This window comes from Stegodyphus dumicola, chromosome 11 (assembly GCF_044657685.1).
Source record: "Stegodyphus dumicola isolate Sdum_Otavi_A_Nest chromosome 11, ASM4465768v1".
In the NCBI taxonomy this organism is placed as follows: Eukaryota; Metazoa; Arthropoda; class Arachnida; order Araneae; family Eresidae; genus Stegodyphus; species Stegodyphus dumicola.
This window is the reverse complement of record NC_140778.1, coordinates 83,448,005-83,473,591: the sequence shown is the minus strand read 5'-3', so window position 1 is coordinate 83,473,591 and position 25,587 is coordinate 83,448,005. Positions and strand designations below refer to the sequence as shown.

Sequence of the window (25,587 nt, the reverse complement as noted above, 5' to 3'; positions counted from 1 at the left end):
ATCAAAATATTAATATAAAAAATTAACAGGATCAGTATATTAAATAAAAAAGTTACAAACTATGAAATTCAGCAATTAGAAAAAAAGAGGGGAGGAGAAATAAACATTGTAAACAGTATAACACAAGAAGCATATGCATTTGTCAACAAATTAAGGCATTAGTATTTATAAAACAATTAAAAAACAACAAGATATCAAATGGATATGCTGAAACCTCATTATTTTATACTGAATAAAATTTCATAAAATTAAAACATACCCATGGGATAATTAAGTAGATCGCTCAATTCTGCTCATGTTTTACTCTGATAACACAATTTTTGTCCAAGAAATAAAGATTCAAACATAGTTTTCAATAAAGTATACAGTAAACTCTTGCCAAATGCAGACTTGTGGAATGTGATTTTGCTTATACACGTCATCTTAATTATCTCCATTTAATTTTCCCTATGTGAGAATTTTAATTATATACAGTATGATGCAGAACATCAGCAATGTTGCAACAGTCCTCTTTAAAGAGTGGTTTGAAGCCATAGGAAAGCAAAACTTGAGCTATAAAGTTCTCCAAATTCTCAATAATGCTCTGTATAATAGGACACAGCACTGAAGCCCTCACAACATTTCATCCAAATGTAGAAGTTTAATTCCTTCCACCAAACACTACTTCCTTAATCCAACCAATGGATCAAGGAATCATAAAAACATTCCAAGTCTGTGATGTCAGGTATATCTCTGCAAAAAAAAGCTTTAGATGAAGAAAAGCATGAAACACTAGTGGCATTTTGGAAGCAATACAACATAAGACACAGCATAGAAATTATTAACTTATTTGGGAAAAAAAGAACTGATTAACAATGAATGCCAATTGGCTAGAAATTGGCAACAACTTGATTTCCATCAATGAAAATAAAGCCGAGGATATTGTATATAAAGAGAAGCAAGGATATCCTATTTGAAATCCCTTGTATCATATATGAATTCCTTAACAGATATGAAATGAAAATCCTTTGCCATCTATTGCATTTTCAGATACAGAAGAAAGAGAAACCAGAGAATTAATCGAGAATGATGATTGTGAAATGGAAAATAAAAAATTAGAAGATCTTATAACATGACATGATAGTGAAGAAGATAAAGAGATTTAATGTGAAAAATGTTAAACAAATTGTTAAAAGATGCCCAGGAATTGTCTGATTTTGTAATGGAGATTGACTCAAATGAAGAAAGAATAATGGCACTTTACGAGAGGTATTGATAAACTTTGTACTTCTTACCATGAAATATTTAATGAGTTGTGTTAGACATTGTCCCAAACAAAAATCATGAACAATTTAAAATTATAATTATATCATGTGCCTACTTATTAAGCAGTAATAGAAATCCTTTATTTAATATTTGTTTTATTTCCATCTTTTAATTATAATAATATTTAGGCTTGTACAAATTATACATACCTCTTTAATCTGAATAATACCTAATCTATTTTTTTTCATAAAAATGTTAACTTTGTGGAACATGATTTTGCTTTATGTGCACTGCATTAATGATGCAACTAGCATGTATGGCAAGCAAAACTTTATTGCAGTTTTAATTTATAAATCACATTCCACACATAAAATGTATTTAAATTATATGATACCTATATGCAATTCATATTTTGCAATTACAGTGGATAATATAGGATGTTCTTTTATAACATAAACACATTAATTCGTGCAGTTTCAAAATAAAAAATTACACTTAAAATTTTTTTATTGCTCATTAACCCAAAAATCACAAAATTATTTATAAATTTGATTAAAAATGTGTTACGTTTTTAAATATAAGTTTGAATAATATCAAATTTCATTGTTTTACTCATGATTATTCAGTGTCTATCATTTTTCTCAACTTTAAATTTCATGACTACACAAGGCTACGCAAAGGGAAAAAAAGTCTCAGAATCAGGTAGCATAAAAGATAAAGAAATTACCTACTTACCAGCCATTAGTGGAATTTATGCCAGTATAGCTTAACAGTAAGTATTAATGTTGCACTTTTACATTTTTGAACTTACTAATATATATATATATATATATCAGAAATGCCATACGTTTCCACAATTTTGACTCTATTCTTCTAACAATTTCATCACATGGGTGGTAATATATAAAGTGTATATTGCATAGGATGATTAAGTATCACAAATAGTGCAAGAAAGACCTTCCAATACCATAATAAAATTTATTAATAACAAATAAAACAATAATTTCAACAAATAAACAGTAAATAATAATATAATTTCAATAAATAAAATAATAAATAAAAAATAATAATAATTCTGAGGATACATTCTGGCACATCTAGCATCTTACCTGACTCTGGTGCATAGGCAGCACCTTCTAGCTTAATAGCGTGAAAATATGTAACAGAACAAAATATTAATGATTGACCTCAATTCTTACTTTTTTTTGGCCAATTATAATTTAGAAGCATAAATACCTTTCCTATAAAGGCAGTCTGCTATATGTAACATGCATGCATCTCAGCATTTACATTTCATAACAAATTCACATAAATAATTTCAATTACATTTCATAACAAATTTGCATTACAGATAAATGGAATTTTACTCAAAAATCTCTAGTTAATTCCTTTCTCTTACTTCTTAGAATAAAGCAATTGATGGCTATTTCTCTATATGAAGGAACTGTCTTCAGGGAAGATTTTATAAGAAGCAATAGTTTGCATTATATATAGTTATAAGCAAGTTATAAAAATTTCACTGAGCCAATCTTTTCAGCTGCTTAAAATAAAATCTTAAATAAATCATCAATGTTTTGCAGATTTAGTCCCTCAGTTACTGTAAGCCTGAGATTAATAAATAACAATTAAAATACTGATGGTATTTTAAGTAACAATTAAAATATTAATGGCATTTTCTTTGTTAAAAGAAACAAACATAACCTATATAATTTTAAACTGAATAATTGCATAAAATTAAAACAAGCCTATAAGCTAATAATGCAGATTGCTCAATTTTGCAGACACTTTACTTTTGATGAGACAATTCTTCTCCCAGAAATGAAATCCTAAGACATGGTTTTAAATAAAGATTAATTTCCATTCATGAATTACATTCCAAAAATAAAATCTATTTCACCTGCATAAAACCTACCACTGCAAAAAATGCAACTCATATTAGGCAGAAACTAGACTAACAACATCATATCCTATAGCCAAATTTTTAGTTTCCAGATTTTTCTCCTTTACTTTTTAACGATATTTACACTGTCAAAAAGTGTTTTGAAATTGTTGACAAATGTAATGATATTTCTCCCCAGTACTCTTATGCTTTCTTTTGATATTAAATCCCTGTTTACTAATGTGCCAGTTGATGAAGTATTAAAATGTCTTGAAAATCAGACCACATGTACTGAAATTGAGGAATTAACTTTCCAAACTAACATTGAGTCAAGCCCACTTCATTTTCTAAAATAATTTCATCACTAAATTGAAGGAATAGCTATGAGTAAGCCTCTCAGTCCAATACTTGCTGACATTTACGTTAACTATTTTAAGGTCAAATTATTAGAAAAACTATTTTTTTGACTCTAAATTAGCTATGTAGATGACATATTCATGCTTCTTGATGATAAAGACGGATTTAACCCAGATTTTATCTTTTATGAACTGGACAGATTCCAGATGCCCAGTTCACTTCTGAAATTGAATCTGATAATTATCTTTCTTTCTTTACCCACTATGAATCTGATTTTAGTGCCACTGTTTACCATAAACGTTTTATGACTCTTTGCCTCTTCATGCTAAATCATATCACCCTAGCAATAAACCCCTTTAACAGCTACACACATGCACTGAAAATATACAGAGCAAGGCTTACTTCAGCATCTGTCTCCTCAAATTTAAACGACTCTTTTAAATGTCTCAATATCTGAGTGCTTATCTTTTCTTCATTTAACAGATTTTCAAGCAGCAGTATTGTTTGTTCTGCAGTCAGCTGTAAAATGAAGAATCATTACAGGAAAGAAATAATTACTTTTTAGGTACAACAATTTTAGTCCTAAAAAAAAAAAAAAAGGATATGACACTTAACATTACAGTAGTAATAAAATAAAAACTAATCCTGGGTGGGGGTGGGACTTTAAATAAGATATTGCAAAAAAGGTTTTGGGGGCTTTCATGAAATTCGAGCATTTCAGTTTTTTTTTTTTTTTTTTTTTTTTGAATTTTTAGCATTGGTTATGTGTGTATAAAAGGAATTAGTAAATAGTAGTTTAAGTTGTCAGAACTTACAGCACTTCAGTTCTGATGCAGTATTTTAAAGTTAAAAAATAGTTATTGCACCATTCAATATTCATTTATGTTCTGATGCTTAACTATACCGGTAAATAACATCAACATTTGCATCAAACATTTGAGCAGGAAAGTACGTTCCCCGAAAAGGTCAGCAATTTATTCACATACTTCAGTTCAGAAAAATGGCAACATCACAAAATTTTCAGATTAGCTAACATGTAACTCAGTTCAATTGGTGGAATTAAATTGAAACCTAAAATGGCAATAAATAGTTGTATATATGACCAATAAACCATAGTTTCTATCAGCAAAACATGAACAAAATGTCGATATTTGGTTTGCTAATGAACATGATACTGATCATGTGAAAAGCTGAATACCTTCGATGCTGAAACTGCATTGCAATGTGGCAAAAAATTACTCCTTTGTAAGAATGCAAAATCCACAATGAGCAGCACATTTCATAAGAATTTGTAAATTAGAAAGTATGCAATTTTAAGCCTAATGAAAAATTGCAAAATATTACTGAAAATTAAGGGGGGTGAGCTTCAAATACAGAAAAACATTTTTTTAAATGCTATTGTATAGCTAAGGCACTTTGTACAGTGGTTAATAATAGTTAGCTGTCATGGAAAAATAAAAGTTTGCTATGAATGTGATGATGTGTGAAATCTGAATATGACAGATATCTGAGAATGCAGTATCCTTACAAAAAGAGGAATTTAAAATATACTGATTCAAAATTCTTCACCAGAGGTACCTACTAAAAGAAGATTCCAATTTCCAAGAAATTCTTGATCAAACCTAGGATGCACCTCAGGCAGATAATCCTCATATGTTTTGCTTAAATTGACCAATCCAATCCATAATTTTAATAGTAGGATATAAATTACTTCAATGACTTAATGTCTAAGCATGCATTTAAAACTGACTGCTGAATTATCTGATAAACATCAAACTTATTTACTCAAACACTGATTGATAATAATACTACAAGCCTTCCAAAACTTCTGCAAAATAAATAATTATGGACCCTTGTTAAAAGTTTCCAATCAGTCTCCTAATGATTTTCCAATTACTTTTCCATTAAGTAACTTCAGTAATAGAAATTATGAATGAAAAGTTATATTATAACAGAAAAATCAAAATTGTGATGGATGTCAAATTCCTAATACTTAAAAAGGTATTTTAAAGACGTCATTAAAAAAAAGTGCAGTCATTATATGCAGAATAATCTCTGAACAGTTTGATACCTGCACATTAATCAATTTAATAACTTTCTGTTCAAATTGTAATTTGACAAAATTAAAGAAAAGTTAGATAATGATGCCATTTAATAACTCCAGAAGTAAAAATATTAGTGATTGTTATTACATCATATTAAATACATTAATTCTCGTCTAAAAGTTCAAAAGTTAATAAAACCTTAAAAAATGAACTACTTGAAAGTAAAACATAATTCACAAAAGAAATTTACATTATAAATAATAAGTATATTTAAACTGAATATTTAAGGTAGATATTCCTACATGAAATTCAGATTAATTCTATTTTCTTCAATAAACAGTTCATAGAATGAAAAAATAAACAAAAGAGCAGAATTACTTACATTATTCACAAAAGATACACAATCAAAACTAAATTTCCTTCTCTTCTGCCTCTTTTTTAGCATACAAGAGTTAATTTTTACCCAGTTTTCTGTCTATAGTGAACAAAATATATAGAATTTTTATTTATCAAATACAAATAATAAACCAAAGTATGAAAACATCAATAAGATCAACAAAACTAAAAATTTCAATATTAATAGACAGTTTATAATTTAATATAACCCATGCTGGACAGCTGACAACACACATGCTGAATATAAAAGTAGGTATGAATTAGATATTCATTAAAGAATAATTTTTCAGTACTTTGATTTAAGATAAATGATAATATTAATGATACATTAGTGATAATATCAGTGATGAGCAATAACACTGACAACAAATTTGATAACAGCAAATATGAAACTAAAGAAATATGACAAGAAACCAAATGATTTTAGGAACATTAAAACAATCAAAAAACATTAAAACAATATAAAAAAATTTTATTACAAAAAATAAAACATGATTAAGATACGGAAAAGTAGTTTAAAATGAGAATTTAAAAAACTTTTAAGTTAATTTGAAAGCAAAATAGAATTTAAACGTAAACTTCCTATTAAAGCTATAAGATAATGCATTTCAAAAAAGAAATATGAAAATAATTGATGAACTATACATTGCTAAAACTATTTAACAATTAAGATGCACTGCATGGCAAGCTACTAAATATGCTTAGAAATGTCAGAATTGAGTTTCAGAAATTATTATAATACAGAGAACTGGTTATAAATCTGTACTAAATAAATTTATTTCATTTATTATATTAGTCAATTTATTCACCTGAATAACCAAGCTAATTTTAAGGGAATGACTCAACACTAATTTGTCATTTAATTATATATAAATATGCATAGCTACCAAACATTTTTATTTTTTAAAAACTTTGAATTAACTTTATAAAAGTGCTTGGATGAGAAAAAAGGTTTTGTTGGACAGATTACTGTTGCCTAAAGTACAGCTACAACAATTACAATACTGTATTCAGACTGTTGGCATCATAAATATTTTTCATAGATTTATTAAAATAGTAAAATTAATCTTACCAACTATTTTTTAGTTAAAAATTATAAAATATTTTATTGTTTCAGCAATAATTCTTTTTCCACATTATCCTCCAATCATTTTAATATTTCAGATACTTAAAAATCTAATAAATGAATCAGTAAATACTAAAAAAACACTGCATTGATGAATGAATGTTAAAAGTTTTAAAAATATATGAAATGTTTTAAAAAAATATGCAAAATGTGATACATGAACCAAAATGAAAGATTTTGAATTGGTTTAATAAATTAATGTGCATTTTTAGTAATGTTTTATTCTGTCAATATAACGTAGTCTTCTGCTCATGCAATTCTGCAGAATAAAAACTGATACACTAGGTTAGCCCAGTATGATTACATATTAAATTTCACAATCACAATTACACACAAATGTATGAAATAAAAAAGATACATTAAGTTTCTGTACAATACGATATAATTTTAAAATAAAATATTTTAATTTCATTTATGCTTCATATACTTTACCTCGCTAATAACTTTTTTAAATAATTCATTTTCAGGAGAAGGTTTAATTCCTTTAACTTCCTAAATTTGAATAAAAAAATTGTTAGGTTTTATCACGGACACACATAAAAAAACTAATAAAATTTTTTATGCAAATTATATGGAGGAATATGAAAATATTTAATAAATAATTTTCAATTAGTCTGGTAATAGCAGTTTTTTAATGCTTCCTGGCTTCAAAACATATTGTTATATGTGCACAGATTTGTAATGGATTGAATGCATACAGAACCAATGACAGCAATTTATTTTTTCCAAAACACAAACCCTTTACAATTCTGGAACTTTTCACAAAAGTATTCAGTACTTCTCACAAAAGTATACTATACTCTTCTCAGTATAACACAGCACAATCAGTAGTTACCACTGCAAAATACTAAGAGCATTTAACACAAGACAACATAACAAGTCTCAGCCACAAGCTAAGTACTCTGAGCTTGAATTAAGATAAGAAGTGATGCTCTTTCCAGTCTTATACAGTTTCCCTCTACCAACGAGAAAGCAATCTAGCAATTCAAACTTGAGTTTTCACAAAAATCCTTGATGAATTCTCGATTGGAGTTAGAATCAGATTTCTCACTAATTCAGAAATGGCATTAAATGTTCTTCTCTTATTCAGCACTATATATTTTTATGAAACTACTTTTTCAGCTTTAACGCTAATTAAAACCAAATGTCGTTGAACGTTGAAATATGTTAAAGATGCTTTATGTTCAGTGGTGTCACCAACATTAAATTTGTTATGCACCTGAAAACAAACACATCTGTCTCATTAGAATTTTCCTTAATTTTTACTTGCTTAGAATAAATCCTAAAACTACTTCAATTTACATGTACATTGTTTATCAAAGTAGTGAATTATTCATGGGAGGATATTCATTTTGATATCTTTATTTTATATTTAATATCTGGGGTCACGAAAAAATTCTCAGTGATAAAAATTAAGTTTAAGAAGCTCTCGTTTAGAGAATGTGCAACAAATGCTTTTTTCAATTCTTTAAAGAATATCACTGCATTTTTTATTAAAAACATTTTGAGGTTAATACTACAATGTATCTATAGCTTCTAGTATATTTGTAAAATATGCAATAGTTTGGAAAGCAATTTGATCTTCATCATCATCATCTCTATCAATCACCACTCCATCACAGAAAACTTGAACATTCCTGTTAATAGATTTTCATCAACATTAATGAAAAGTGATTGAACACTGCACTACCCCATTCTTCTTGATCAATGTTAAAATCTGTAGAGAGTTTACTTATTCTCTGATAAAACAACCTGGGAATCATTTGTAGGGGGAAAAGACTGCCTTTTTGAAAGCGATGGATTGTTTGGGTGCCACTTTACCTCAAAATCAATATGCATCAAAATTTTACAATAGTTGCATATGACAACAGGAATTCTTCACATTAAATGTTTCTTATTATGTGTCTTTACTGACCACATAACCCTAAGATCTAAATCAGCTAATATGATTTGTAGGGAAGAAAATGGCATATACATTTGCTGGTGTCCGCCGATAACATTGCAGACGAAAACGTCGCAGAGAAAACAACGCAAGGCAAAAATGTCGTACTACAAAATATCGTGGGAAAAAACATCGCAGTTCTAAAACATCGTGCTACAAAACATCGTCCTCGAAAATAAAGCAGTTCAAAAACTTCGCAGTTTAAAAACATCGTCGTCGAAAATATCGCGGCAAAAAATAAAGTATCTACAAATCATTGTGTGATGATAACATCGCAGACATGCTTTTTTCAGACTTTAATAACTGTAAATAGATATTTTCATAATAATTTGTGAGCGCAAGATAGAAAGAAGGATAATTTGTTTTTCATATTTTATATTAACTAATAAATTTTTGCTGAGAAAATAAGAAGGAAACTTAAGCATAGAAAATTAATGCAACTTATAGCACTTAATAGAATTTTAAACCGACATAGTTAACTAACAAAGACCATTAATAAATAATTTTTTATAAAGTTTTTACTGGTAATTTTTCATAAAAAGTTATAATCTAGAAGTTGCATTTAATTTTCTATGCTTAAGTTTCCTTCTTACGTTTTCAGCAAAGATTTATTAGTTAATAAAAAAAATGTGAAAGTAAAAATTATCCTTCTTTACATCTTGCGCTCACAAATTATTATGGGAATATCTATTTACAGTTATTAAAGCCTAAAAAAAACATGTCTGCGATGTTATCATCATGCGATGATTTGTAGATACTTTATTTTTTACCACGATGTTTTCAAACTGCGAAGTTTTTGAGCTGCTTTATTTTCGAGGACGATGTTTTGTACCACGATGTTTTAGAACTGCGATGTTTTCTCTTTGCAATGTTTTCTCCCACGATGTTTTGTAGCATGACGTTTTTGCCTTGCGTTGTTTTCTCTGCGACGTTTTCGTCCGCGATGTTTTCGGCTGTAACCCATTTGTTAGTAATGAAAGGTGATATAGATCAGCAATGCAATAACTCATAAAAAATCTGACTTTTCTACTTCTTTTCACCATAATTTCTCACATTCATTCACAAAGTTTATAAAAATCTTAAATGCTATCCAAAATTTTTTTTATATTTTCTTATTAGCACGGTAATGTCTTCCTCTTTTTCAAACGGCACAGTTTTAAAGATTTATTGCCAATTTCACTCTTCCATTGGCATAAAAGCACAGGCAATAAATCTTTAAAGTCAATCAGTCAATCCCTGTTGTTTTTGTCACCAAGGCAAATCTCTCCTTCAAATTTCAGAGTTTTATTTGGTGAAAGTTGAAAAACGTCATATTACATACAAACACTATTGCATATATGGTATATATTTTAATATACAAGCACAAAAGCTTCTGACAGATTATTACTTTAGAATATGAAGTAAAAAGTATAATATTTAAATTCAGTTTTGAAAGGACTGAACTACCAAATGTAAAATATTTGTCATCACATTACAAAACATGTTTACTGGAATTTAATATAAAGTTTCTAATAAATTTAACCAAATATTTAATAAATTCAACAGAATATACTCACAACAGGAACACCAGGATTGTGCAGCCAGTTTTCATAAATTTTCTCTAAAGTCAAAATCTCCCTTTTATAAGGAAATAAAAGACACATTTTAAACTCATAAAATGCAGATCTGAGCGCATACAATTAAAATAAATAGATGATTTATTATTAAATTAATTTTTTATTAAAAATTTACACACTTGCTTGCATAATTACTACATTTTCTTTTCCTGATGTTTATGACATAATGAAATATTTTAAGGGGGGAAGAGTAAAATAAAATGAAAATTACATTCTGAAAGGCAAAATTATTGAAACATTTTAACTGATGTATTTCAACTTAAGAAATAATTTTAATCAATTAAACTTTTCAACAACTATTTTTTTTCTCTATGTATTAAACAAATATACTCCTGTTTGTGAAAACTGAAACATCAAGGAATTATCAGACTTCCATGAAATTTATTCCACATATAACTTGTAGTGATACAAAGAAGCTATAAAATTTACATGGCAATATAAGAATATTAAATACCAAAATCAGTATTTGGTGAAGCCACCATGCATAACAGTAAGAGTGCATACTGATTATATTTTGAATCAAACAGTTTTTGGCCCCTCCATCAGGTGAGTGTAAAGCCACTGAACACTGGTAGTTCAACCCTAGGTATGAATCCTGGCAAACAGGCTGGCTCCATGGGTGTTTTTGTGGTTTTTCTTATGTGTAATGTGCACACAATCCAGTTTCCTTTAAAACATCCTCCACAAAGGCATATTTCCCCTTAGGCAGATAACCATCAAGTGCTTTGCCATAATCAAATAAACCAAATAGAGTAAATAGTTTTTGAATGTGTACTTGAAGAATAATATTCCATATTGCTTTTATTTTAGCCCAGATTTGATCCATATTGGCTGCAGCCAAGAGATGCACAGGAGTTGGGAGGGCTGTTGAAATTCATTTAATTTTTATGAACAGGCAGACTATGGAAGAAGTGGTATCTGACATGCAGCAAAGAAACCTTGAATGTTTCTAGCAACATGTAGATGTGTACAGTGTAACTGAAATACACCTTAGAAATGCATTGAATGAAAGCATTGACTACAAACTCCGCAGCTTCTCTTGTGTAGCAGTTGTTGGTGAGAGTACGCTCATTTCTCAGCAGACATGATCATCTGTCACATCCAATGACATCCCAGGTCACCACACTTTGCTATCATCCAATATGATGTTGGATAGTGAACTTCAGAAGATGGCATCTAACATATATTTTGCCATCACTACTCAAAATTGTAGCAGGATTCACTGTAAAAAAGAATCTATCTAATAGTGACTGTATTTACAAGTTCCCATTGCAGCCACAGGTATAGATAGTTTTGCATCAAGAGAATCCTACACAAAAGAATGTAGGCATACAAAGTTCATGAAGAAGTGGATGCCAATGAACAATTGAAGCTGATAATGGTACATTTGTAGCAGTGCTCCAACATCGTGTCAACTTTCGAGGAAAAACTACATGGTCCCTCACAATCATATGGATGAATGTCTGTCTTCCTATGCTGATCAAACGTTTTGTGTCTACTACCCGATTTGCAACTTGTCTGTTCCTTTGAGTCCACTGCTGCCTCACATGCATCACTGATATTGCATGATGCTGCATACAAGCAGCAGTTTCAAGATGGAAAAAATCCTCTTTCTCACTGACCAATCATTAGCCCTTATTCAAATTGCATAACCTGCTTATATTAAACACTTTGGCTTGCGCAGTTCCAGTTCTGGACTGGTAGATATTGAAATACTACTTTTAATTTTCTTTAGCTCATATATGCACTATCGCTCTGAAATTCTAATCAATTGCATCCCATTCCCTGCTTTGCATTTTTTTGCAAGTTTCAGTTTACATGCATGCTTTAGAGTGTTGCAATTTTCACAAACTGAAGTGTGAAAATAAAAGTTTAGCAATGGCATAAAAATGAATTTAAGCACAAGTTTAATAATATGCACATAAACATACTTAAAAACAAAGTTTATTAATGACTTTATATAAGCATTATGCATATATATTTATACAGAAGTTTAGAAATAAATAAACTTACTGCACTTCTGGGAACATATCAAAAAACATGGTAAGGAATTCCTGAAAATATAACATATTTATTTGCATATTTCAAAAAGTAATATGCACCATACAGATGTCATTAAAATAAATATTAAATTTTATATGAACTAAAAGAACTTTTAAAATCATATAATATAAATTATATATATAGTCATAGTCAAAAGTCATAGTATAGCAATTTTCAGGTGATAAGAAAGATAACGAGATAGCCAAGAGCATTATAAATTGCAATTACAATAATCTCGTAAAACCACTTCCAATGCAATTATGGCAAAGCATAGTAGGGCAATCTACTTAAAAGAGGAAGGCATTAATGGAGGACTTTCATAAAGAAACTGGTTTGTCTGATACAGAAAACCACGAAAATGCTCATGCAGTCACCCAATTGCCGAGATCTGAAAATAGACTGAACTGCCAGTTTTCAGAAAATTAATTTTCAGTGAATGAATTATCAAATATTTAGAATAAAGTAATTGTAACCAACAAATGAATTACTCAGTTCCTGAAACTGTTCAGACACTCAATATTTCTCAATCTATTAAATCTACTAAAAATATTTTACAGAAGACATTAACACACTTTAATAAATTGCACTGGCTGATCACTATCATTTGTATGTAATGATTTTCATTAAAACTATCAATTCATCAAACCTATCAATTCTAACATAAAAGCTACATTAAAATAACATACAAGTTCAGTGATCAGAGGTGTTTCTATATGACAAATGTAGCAAAATTTAGTGTTTACAGAATACTCTAATCCAAAGACCCTCAAAAGTACTTTTGGTAATTGAAGATCATTAAGCATGCTGCCTTGTTATGGGATCATGAACAATTTAATTGAATACCAGAGGACCGGGGTAGTGTCTGAACATTCACTAGGCATTTTGTTATTATGAGTTTGTTATGAGTTCATGGTAAACTTTTGTAGGACGCAATAAAGACTATGGATTCAAATTGTCAATAAGGTAGTCTAGAAGTTGGTGGTGCCTCCATAATGATGTAAGGTGCATTTCATAGTTTAGTTTGAGACCTTTGTTCTAGCTACAGGTTATTAAAGTTTAGCAAATGGATATCAAACCTTAATTAATTCATACAATTTAGCAAATGGATAGCAAATGGATGAATACAATTCAATTAAACTACAAGCCTACATAAAAGCTAACTACCAGTGTAGTTTGAATCTTTAGCTGCCAAAAATGAAATATGTATGGGAGTACAGGATATGTTATTCTTTTAGAAGAATTTTAATTCAAGTTAATGTTTATCTTTGTCATACATCTCAAAGAAAGAGAAAAAAAAAGAAAGGGGAGAAAGAGAGGCAAACAAATAGCACCAGGTATATATTCTCATAAAGCAGTGCTCCATGAATTCCATGAATTGATTTTATTTTGTATTTTTACTGATAAGTTCATTTGAATTTGGCAAACCCACAAGGGCTATTTGTCTAAGAGGAAAGATGCCTTTGTGGAGAACTATTTAAAGGAAACAGACTCATATTCATTTACACATGGGTATCCAGAAAAGCCAATCTTGCAGCCAGCCCATCTGACTGGGATAGAACCCAAGTCAGATTGAATTAACAGTAGTCAGTGGTCTTAACCATGCAACCACTGGGGGAAATTTTAATTTTACGTATTAATAGTAAAAACATTGCATGCATGTTTAGATCCAGCAAAAAAGACAGTATTTGGGCCAACTTATTGTTACTACAAAGTTTACATACACATATTAAAATTGTATTGTAATTTAGCATTTGTAAAATAACATCAACAGAATACTAAAACCTTAATTACCTATATACTAAAAAACAACATATAAATGACTGATTATATAGGATTTTTGTCAGGACAGATAATATTTATAGTAGACTGAATGAGTGTAAGTTTCTAATTTGCTAAACTTAAAATATTAAAGGGTTTCTTTTATATATTTAAAAAAAAATCACTCATACCAGTTTTAACTGTTAAATATAGTCATAAAAAAACCTTGATGATCACTAAATAAGCACAAAGAAGTAATTTCAAATATTGCTATAATACACATCACGTTGCACATCTGCTTCATATCATTTCACATTAATAAAAGACCAGTATTAGTAACTGAAAATAGTACTGATTAAATACTATTTTCAATTAGCAAAATTGAACTTAATACAGTTTTTGGTAAAAATAATTTTTATAATTACAAATAAAGGAAAACAACATTTAATATTTGTTTAGTGCAATGCTTGCAAAAAAAGTAAGCGTTTTAACTATTAGTTAAGCAGGTTTAGCTATACATAATGTTCTAAGAGTCTGCTAAGAACTGTTTAAAATTAACTGCAATATTCTTCAACATATGTGCAATAGCTAACAAATCTTCATCTTTAATCCTCAGCACTGGTACAGACCCTGAAATTAAAATATGTGCAGAACTATCTGATCCTTTTCATTTTCTTCTTTACCACCACCTTTAACATCTCCCACCAAACATACTGTCAATGACTCAGCCTAATTATCACTATCTCCAAGCCTTTTTAGTTATAAAATGTGAAACTATACTCTATGTGGGGTGCCTCGAAAGGTTGTTGCCAAACTTAACATTCTAGTATGTCACACCATGATAAGCAATATTTACATAGAAACTTGTGGCCGAAAATGCGCTTACAGGAGAGCGGGAAGTGTGATCTTTTCAGATGAGGACGTTGCAGGTGAAAGATGAAATGGTTTACTAACTCAGTTCTTTATGGACATTTTGTATGATATTTAATGAAAAGAGTATTGCTGGATCTGATGGTTGATAGTCCAGCAGCTACACGCTGAAACATCTGGTTTCAGCATAATGGAGCACATGCACATTTTAGCATAACTGAGTGGGAAAACCTCGATAGGACATATTCTGATTGCTGGATTGGTATAAGTGCACAAGTCACATGGCCATCACGATCCTCCAACCAGACTCCCCTGGATTTCTACCTATAAGGATACATGAAGTCCATGGTGTACGAGACAACAGGAACATCAGACATGGATCTCGTTGCCAGGATTGTGGAAGCAGCGTGTCTATGACACATCTGTCCATTATGAATGGGTCTGTAAACCCATGTGCTGATGTTGCGGCGAATGCAAGGAACTTTGAACAGCTGTTATTTAAACATGTTCTTTAATAAAAGTCATATTAACACCTCTTTTCTCCTACTTTCTTCCCCCCCCCCATGCTTGCTAGTATTGCCCTCTAGCGGACATTTTCAGACACAAGTTCCTATGTATATTTGTTTATCATGGTATGACAGACCAGCATATTGAGTTTGGCAGTAACCTTTTCAGACACCCTGTATATGTTATATTTTACATTATATAAAGCCCCGTTCACATGCAACACTCCTTCGCACAGCTGCCGTCAGCAAGAGGAGAAAAAGGAAACATGAAAGAGTTTCGTCTTTAGGACCCGTTCAGAAGACCACTGTCTTCCTTCCCTTTACAGCTAAGGCTCTGTGAACAATCACGTCTCCGAATTGGCCGATTTCTAATACTGTTTACATATTTTAATGTTGCTTACTGTTGTTAATTTTGTAATCTGTACTTTCACAACTGGTAAGTAAACTTTCGTAACGGTTCCTGAAAAATATATGCTTTTTAATTATTATTATTATTATTTTATAAGCTGTTATTTAGTTCACTCTTGGTGCTTGTCGCTATGGTTAAAAGATGGTCATGGATTTTTAAACTGCTTCCCGATAAGATATAGAGCTCAACCTTTGTACATACACTGCTTGTGTATGTGGTGTCACACTTTTGATTTTTAGAGGATTAGATTTTTTTCAAATTTAAAGTTGAAAAGATTTTTTGCAAATATTAACAAATAAACTGAGAATCTCAGAATATTATAGTTTGCACCATAAGACACAGTGGAGGAAAAAAAATTAAATGAAGTTTGTAGCATAATTAATAAAAAAAATATTTTGGGAGAATTTTTGAAAATTGTTCATATTTTTAGACTTTTTGATGCCCATTAATTTTAAAATTTCATATCTAAAAATATATCGGTTACAAACTACCAACATTTTCACAACTTATAAAACAAACTTTTTGCATTTAAAAAAAAAAAGGATAAAGGAAATTAATTAGATGATTTTTTTTTACTTTTTTAAAAGATATGCAATGTAGCAGAATGGGAAATATTGGTTCTTCTTGGGCATCAATTCAAAACATCGGTTTCAAAGCAATAATCTCATTATACCACACTATTTTTATGACATTATTTATAGTATATAAGTTGTTATTGTTGCCAGTTGTTAGTTCAGCATGAGATCGGAGATATTTCTGAGTTAACTTTCTCTTAAGATGCATTTTGCATTGCATTGTGTTTAACATTCTTATTACATTGAAGCATAACTACTGATTATACTTAGTGATATTCTAAACACTTGTACGATTGTTTCTGTGGAAAATTCCAGAACTTTGAAGTGTTTCTGTTGATAAAATAAATTTAATTAAGCTATCATCAGATTTGAGTGTAATGACAATTATTTACAAACTATTATCAATCTATTACGAATCCGTACACATGCAACAACATTATAATTAATTAATGTATTAAAATTGTTTTGAACATGTCTTAGAAAACAAAAACAGGTAAAGAAAAATTCTGCTTGCATTTTATGATTTTTTGCAATTTTTCTGGCCAGATAAGGTTTTAAAAAAAAGTTTGTAATTTATGTTTATACTTACCAATTGAATAAATGGCACTAGGTTTGATTTATATATATATATGTGTATTGAAATTCAGTAATAAAATTTTAAAGAAATTTGAAGTGATTTAACATCTATTTAAACAGTTTGTATTCTTTAAACTGCAAATGTAAACTGAGAAAACTTTTGCATTTTTTTTTTTTTTTTTTTTTTTTTTTGATAAATCCTTTTACTTTAAGTCCTAAAACATATACAGGTATGGACTGAATTATTTATTATTTTTACTGCTTATTTAAAATTATATACTTTATAGAAACAAGGATGGGTTTTGCAAAATACTGAAAAGAAAAATTATTTGAAATAAAAATGTGACTGAGATCATATTTGTTTTAATGATTTTAGAAAAAAGTGTATTTTTATTTTTTTCTAAGAACCTAATTCATTAATTGCAAAATCATTCCTTGAAGTTATTAAGAACACTCTAATAAATACAATAAAAAAACTGGGGGGAGATATTGAAAATTATAGGAGAAGAAAGGCATTTCAATTATAAAATTTTTCTTCAAAAATTTATATTAAAAAATTACTAGCAAAAACTTTTTTCAGCTTAAAATTATTTTGTCTTAAAAAATTATTTAATAGTATTCTTAAAAAGTAGATGAAAATGCTTAAATAAAAAAAAAAAAAAAAATCATTCAAAAGGTACCAACTCCCTTGTCGCGTTGAAGCCGATATGCACTTGTCTTTAGTTTTAATTTGAACGATATTTCTGGAATACCCAGCATCAGATACCCAGCCCAGATTTCTGGAATACCCAGCATCTGTATTTGTCTATAATTTCCATATCTTGTACAGTTTTATCTAATTTTTTTTTGGGGGGGGATGATATCTATCAGCACTATTGTTTCACTGACAATCCAGCAAGCAGTAACTAAAATTAAGTGAACTGCACAATATAGTATGGGAAATCTCCCCATTTGCCTTTCTTCCGAGAGGTAGGAGCATTCTAGCAAATTTTACCTCTAATTTGGAGAAGCAGTTAATGCTTGTTTGTCATGTGAATGGGACACGCTGGAAGAACTGGTTTTCCCCGCCGGTCGAATCTGCTCTTGTGAACGGGGCTTAAGGGTCTTTAAACAGTTGATTACAGGCTTTATTTGTTTCTATTACAAAATGTTTCAAAATAAGGTAGTGAATTTTATGAAAACATTCAACACACTGAATAGGAGAATTCTGCAAATAAACTTTCCAATAGTTCCCATACAATTAGAATTCGAGTTAGTAAAATATTCATTATGATGTAAAAAGTTTAAAAGCTTTAGATCATTATGTGCTAAAGTCATGAAGGTATCCGAGAATAAATTAATTGACCTAGATTTTTTCCCATGCTTATCATTAATGAATCACAAAACTAGTTTAAATAATTTTAGGAGATAAGTAAAAGTTTGCTGTTTTGAATGGGTAACAACACTTTTGTGTTGGGCAAAACAGAATTCGTTAAATTTGTAGCTTATGCCATGAAAATATTAATTACAAATACCACTGTACAGTTAGGAACACAACAATATAGAACTTAATATGGAATATTCCCCTAACTTGAGTTTTTGCTGTATATGAACTATATAAATATTTAGGAAAGTCTGCTCCAAGTAAGCTATTATTTTAACAAGAGAATACTTAACTATTTTCCTACACTAAATATATTCAGTAATTAAAAAACATTTCTTTCTCCCATGCAGTTTCAGCTTACAAAATGTTTCACAGACGTTCAGACAAATATGTTCACTTCAGATAACAGGAAAAAGCAAGAATATTATTCAAGTAAAATATCATAGTAAGAAAGAATAAAGATAATTGGTATGATAACATAATTTAACCATTTGCTGGCTACTTTAAATAAGTGCTGAAATATTTTACTTCTAAAAACACATATAATTTCATAATAAAATACATACTTTAAAATAAATACATACATATCTTCTCCACAGTTGTATTTGATTAACAAAAATGAACTCAAATTGTTAAAAGAATTGATTAACATTTTATAATTAAAAAGTGTTTAGCATATTTCATTACTATTGGATAATCTGACATTTTTTCAGAGACAGGTGATTATATGTGGAATAGACAAAATTACCTTCACCAAAGCTTGAATTTTAATTGTGGAGATAAAAATCTTATGTATTGATTTATATTGAAAGCTTACACACTCAGAAAGGTAATTTTGCATCTTTTATGCTAGTTTTAATCACTACTATGTTGAAAAAGAACAAATTATCTGACCTAATAAAGAAATACTAATATTACAAAGGATTCATAGCAGAATTAAATTTTACCTGACAAGTAACAAGTTGACCTTTGAATTTTTTAATGTAAGCCCGCAAAAACTGCATGAAACTTTCTGTTCCAACTGTGTCTGATAAATATTTCAATAAGAAGTAACCCTAAAACAAAAGATATTAAAAATAAACATGTTTGCCCTATGCAAATTAACAAAACAATTACTTTTTAATGTACCATATTCTTTCTCTACTATATAAATGCTCTTTATTTTTTCAATAAGAATTTAATTGCACATATAGCAATTAAAAGAAAGCATTTTTATTAAACATATTAAAAAATGGACAAAATTATACATATTTAAGTTTCAATCTTGAGAAATATTATATTCTTTAAAAAAAAAACAGATTTAAATTACAAATATGTGATGCTATAAGATTATTCCAAGTGTTACAAGTTAGTAACATGCAAAAGGACATAAAATATCCATTAATACAACAACAAAAAAAAAATCTGATGTGTACACCACATGACTTCCTTGTACGGAATATTAAAGTATACGCATTTTTTTCTTGAATTTCATTTAAATTGATTGGATTGAATAAAATCTACTTCGTCGACAGCGCATAAACCACAATAGAATAAATGCACTCTTTAAAATTCACTGCATTTGTTTACTATAAGGACACTCTGAATGCACAAAATTTATATCATTTGAAGAATTATCTTATCATTGCCACATGTTTTATTCAAATACTATAATAAAGCTAGAACGATGTATGAAAGAAATTAAGCAAACAAAACAGAAAAGAAACAGTTTTTCACAGACGATTGAGTATTTCTCATTCAATTAATTCAGTTCTCACGTCGCGACAAGGCAAAAATACATAAAAACTCAAAATATCTGTATTAAAAATAACGAAGTAAATCTTAAACATTTATTTCCTCGAAAAAATTCCAGAAAGGATTAAGCATGATTTAATTCGCAATAATAAATGAAGGCATTATTTTTGTTGTTGCGAAGCTTAGTCTCTCTAGATTGGCAACAAATTTACAATTCCACTGTTTCAAATGTAAACAAATATGTCCGCCATGTTATTTAAAACTTAACCGCACTTAAACAGCTTTTAAATTGTTGATAATTGTACAAATATTGCTTCCAGAATTACGAAAGGCATAAAAACCTTAACCGGAAGATAAGAAAAACATACTTCAATCATTTTTAAGGCAAAAAATGTACAATTTACAAACATATAAGAGTAAAGAAACTGAGATAACTGTGCCGAGTAACAGAGTGGATATATATATAAATATATTTATATACGTTTGGTGCGGCCGATTGCAACCAAAATACGAGGTGCACATCTACATGTTATAGCAGTCCTATATACAAAATTTCAACGTTCTGAGGCTACTCGTTTTCGAGTTATGCGAGATACGTACGTACGTACATACGTTCATACAGACACCACGAAAAATTCTCTTCAGAATTAATTTTAAAGCAGTTTTATAATTTTTTTTTTTTTTTGAGGAAACGAGTCTTATATTTTGTCCTTACATACAGATATCATGCAAAAACATCGTTAAATTGCATTTGATAGCGGTCAAAATGGATATTTTCGTTGAAATATGCTGCCTGAAACTTTTCACGATTACAATACTTCCTTTTTACTTCGTACAAGGAAGTAAAAAGAAAGATTTATTTAATTATTTAAAATGCTAACAATCAGATAACATTAATTTTTTCCCTTTTCTCCCCTCCCATAATAATAGATTCAGAAACCTTTTCCTTTTTTCTTCTTTGAATAGTTTCAAATTAATCTCAGATTTCTGACAATGTTTTCAAGTAAATATAAAAATGGGATGATGCCTGCAGATCCAGGAACACACCAATGTATTTTATTATGTAAATTATATAAATACATTTTAAATAAAATATATTAAAACATAACACAAATTTAGGTGTTTGAATATAAGAAATTACCTTTATATAATGTACTTGTGTGAAACCTTTCACGGGATTTTGACCATTCTTTAAAATAGCAGCATCAACTCCATCAATAATTTCTTTTATGACCTTCCCTTGAGATGGTCTATTAAAAATAAAATAAACTCTAAATATCGTTAACAAAGATGCATAATTCTAAGTGAAACCAATTTCATACTTACAAATCAATTAACATCATATAGTTGTGAATATATTTTTTATAAATTAACCAGCAACAGGCGGCCACTGCATTAACACAGCGGATTATCCCTAGTTATATTAAGCATACCACCTTTCTCATCCTCAAAAGTTAAATCCCGGTGATTATGTTGTAAGCTTTTGGAGAATGTGTCATGAGAACTGAAAAGTTGCTAAGTTAATAAAACTGTAAAATGAAATGCTGCACTGTCGTTCATGTGTGTACATGTTAGTCAACCCTCAATAACATTCTTTACCTGAGAATCAAGTCATTTCCTACTTACATTATATATTAAAATGGTCAATTATCCAGTAAAATGAAACTTATTAAAGTCTTCTAAATTTTTTTAATCAAAATATATATTTTAAGTAATTATGAGTAAATTAATAAGCCTAAAGCTGCTAAGTAATTTCTTTCTATTAATTGAGTTCTGTTCATAACTTATGATCTAGCTCTAACAAAATAATAATTTAGACCTTATTTGGAAAAAAGATGAAATACTCTCACTTAATTGTGTTATTGTTAATTGATAGTACATTGGTTTGTTCTTCTTGACAAGTCAATTAATCTACAGTCAATGACATTAAATACTTTTTCAGTATTTAAAATTTTTCCTTTTGAATTTGGTATTATTATGCTTCAGGATTTTTCTTTACAGATTTTAAATGGTTTTTATTGCAACAGCAAACTAGATTATACTGATTTAAAATACTAAATAAATTTTTTTTTTCTTATAGTAATTCATGGCTTCAGTTAAATTTCTGTTCCTTGGAGACGATATATAAAATACTTTTTCTACTAATACATTATATATATATATATATATATATATATATATAAAGAAATATATAAATAGGCTAAAAATTCAAATAAAAAATTTTTAAACTAGTCCTGCACTATAGCTGCAGGATTGAAATAGAATAAACTTAAAGCATCTAAATTAATTAGTATATTGGAATAAGAGCGAGGCAATTCCTCTATAATATAATAATTGTAACCATGTATAAGAGGTTTAACACAATATCAAAATTAATCCAATTAAAAAGAGAATTCATAGCAGTACAATCTCAAAAAATAAAAATGCGAAAGGGAAAACATACAAATTTACACAAATACAAATTAATCTCCTTTTACTGAAATTCCAATTTAAAACTCATCAGGGGAAAATGAATTAAAGCTTCATTAAAGTCGATTAATATGTTTCAAAAATATGCTTCGTTCTCCTGGTCCATTTGAAATCAAAAACTGTACAAAGATTTCATCAAATTTTTATTAAAGACTTTAAATTCATATAAAACCAAAGACTCGAATCTGAAATGCACCAGAGTTTTCCTACATATTTTCGAAACACTTGGAAAAAAGAATAAAACATTACATAGCGCCAAAATGACAATTAAAAAACCAAAGAACTTTACATTACATACATGAAATTCAAAAAATCAAATTGGTCTAATAGCAATATATGCTAATCCAAAATTCAAAATCAAGTATAAATAAAGAGCAAACTAATAGTCATTTAAACAAACTAAAAAATAGGGAGGTCCCAGATTACATTAAACTAAACCTTTAATATCAAGAAAATGTAAAACTGTACTTAGAGATTTCTATAAATAAAAAGGTTAAATCTGAGCTTTAAACAGCTAAAAACCTATTTGAAACAATAATTGAAAAATGCAAACTTACTGAATTCTTAACACGACTTTCTATGTGTGATCTGAGTGAATTCTAAAGATGACCAAACGGTGTTCTTGCTTAAAGACAGTAGAATTCAAACTGCTCTGGAGAAGCTGAAATTTTGTAGTTTTTAGAAAAAGTATGTGACAAGGTTCAAACTGTCCAAAGCAGAGAAAATCATTTTAACATGTATTCAAAATGTCCTACTCTGTATATTTTGTGTGCAGGGGTGTCAATGGTTGGGAGTGGTCTGTAAAATTATTACCGACAAGGAGGGTGATCGTCAACCCAAAACGGCAGCGTAAGAAAAAAGAAGCAGCTCTCTGTAAAATTTTAAAGCATGAAAACAGAACTGGCTAAAAGTTTCTGAAAAGGAAAAGGTATATGTTATAAAAGTCTTCACATAATCGGGGTACAACACGCCTTAGAAACTAGAAACCCCATTTTTTTAGTAATAACAGATTCGCCAGTTATTAAATATATAAAATAGAAAAAGAGAGTATAGAAATAGTAAAAATAATAATTAAGAGAAAAAACAAGATCTTTGTGCATATTTACATTAAATTTCTTATCGTAGTCATCCAACTATTACCTCCATTTAAGGTTTAAGTAATAATTATCATATCACTTTAGATGAGAAATTTTAAAAAAGTAGTTAATACCAGCTTTCTTTAAAGAGATAGAAATTTTGAATCGAGGTGTTTTAATTTCTAAGAGAATATTGACTTGGTGATTTCTTCTTGTAAGTAGTCGACTTTGTTGCAAATATTTTTTATTCTAATTAGTTGAGTAGGTAAGGTATTAAGTATTACGCTTTTGGAAATATTGGAGTGCAAAATAGACAAATTTTATAGTAGGGAAATCAAAATCTCTTCTTTTGTCATAGATTTTAGTATCTTTAAAATTGATAATTTGCAAATCTAGGTAATTCATTTCTTATTGAAAGTTTTATTTAGTTTCAAACATGAAGGATACATGTGATTGTATTCTATTTGATTGTAGTTGTTGAATGTAATAATAACATCTATGTGTCTGTAAATCTTAGAGTAATATGAACGCTGTACTTGAGATAACTGCTGTTGGAAATGAAATTCTTTAGTGAAAAGGTATAAATTACAGATTGCTGAACTCGAGCAAGTCCCCAGCGGGATACCATTGATTTGTTTAAAAAAAAAGCATCATTAAATGTTATGTAGTTATTAAATAGAATACTTTTTAAATGCAGTTACCACTCTTTTTCGGAAATAGCAGTAATAACTTGTGGAAATTTTGCGGCAAATATTTTCTGGTTATAATGACAAGTTTTAACTTTGTTTTAGCTTCCTGATTTAAGTGAAAATAGATCGATATACATGGACAAAATTACGGCGGTGCACAATGCCTAATTTGTACAATTCTCTGATGTTTCTTGAAGTGAAAAAAGGTCGATGTGTACATGGACACTGAGTAAGTCTTTGACTTCTTATTTCGGTTTTGTGTAGTGGCCATCCTGAAATTGCTGCCGATCCTTCCTGGCGTCAATCTTGGCATCAAAAACGAAACGATTCGCTAAAGGGTACAGTAGAGTAAATTCTTACATTAGTTTCTACAGAATGGATTATTGCAGACTGTTCATGCATATTCCAGCAGTCATCCCATCTTGTTGGAACAATACATGGTTCATATAAACATTCATGATCCGTAAGAAGGAAAGAAGTTTTCAAATACTGTTACATAATATTCATGGTGATGGTTAAAACTACTTGGAAGAATGTACCAAACCTTCATATGATAAAGATCAGATACATAACATTCTTGTAAAGTATTACTATAGAAAAAAGCAACTATTCACTTATTGTATGATTTCAATCATGTACTAAGAATTTTCCAAATTTTATATACATTTTACGAACTTTTAATTTACAAAATGCTGTTCAAATACTACACATAAATGTATACATTATTTTCTCATATTATCAGAGGAACTAATCATAAAGATAAGCTGCAAGGAGGGAATGGAGAGAGACAAAAATTAAAAGAGAAATACACACACATACATGCATACATATATATAACTAAAGAAACTTGAACTTAAAAAGGCCTAATACTGTTTCAAAATTAAGAACGGATCAACCAACAGAAAGATGAACA

General features: G+C 29.1%; 1 protein-coding gene across 2 annotated transcripts in view; it reads right to left on the bottom strand.

Moving 5' to 3' along the window:
• The window catches only part of LOC118192150 (aminopeptidase O-like), a 59,809-nt gene that overhangs the window by 3,542 nt on the left and 30,680 nt on the right, over positions 1–25,587 (bottom strand). The window contains exons 8-14 of one of the 2 annotated variants that reach the window (XM_035363048.2): positions 21,582–21,690; positions 19,654–19,761; positions 12,620–12,660; positions 10,547–10,607; positions 7,481–7,540; positions 5,909–6,001; positions 3,884–4,000 (exon numbers count right to left, since the gene is read on the bottom strand). In XM_035363048.2, the coding sequence (XP_035218939.1) occupies positions 3,884–4,000; positions 5,909–6,001; positions 7,481–7,540; positions 10,547–10,607; positions 12,620–12,660; positions 19,654–19,761; positions 21,582–21,690 (589 nt within the window). The remainder of the gene's footprint in view (positions 1–3,883; positions 4,001–5,908; positions 6,002–7,480; positions 7,541–10,546; positions 10,608–12,619; positions 12,661–19,653; positions 19,762–21,581; positions 21,691–25,587) is intronic. The other variant, XM_035363049.2, reaches the window with a different exon arrangement.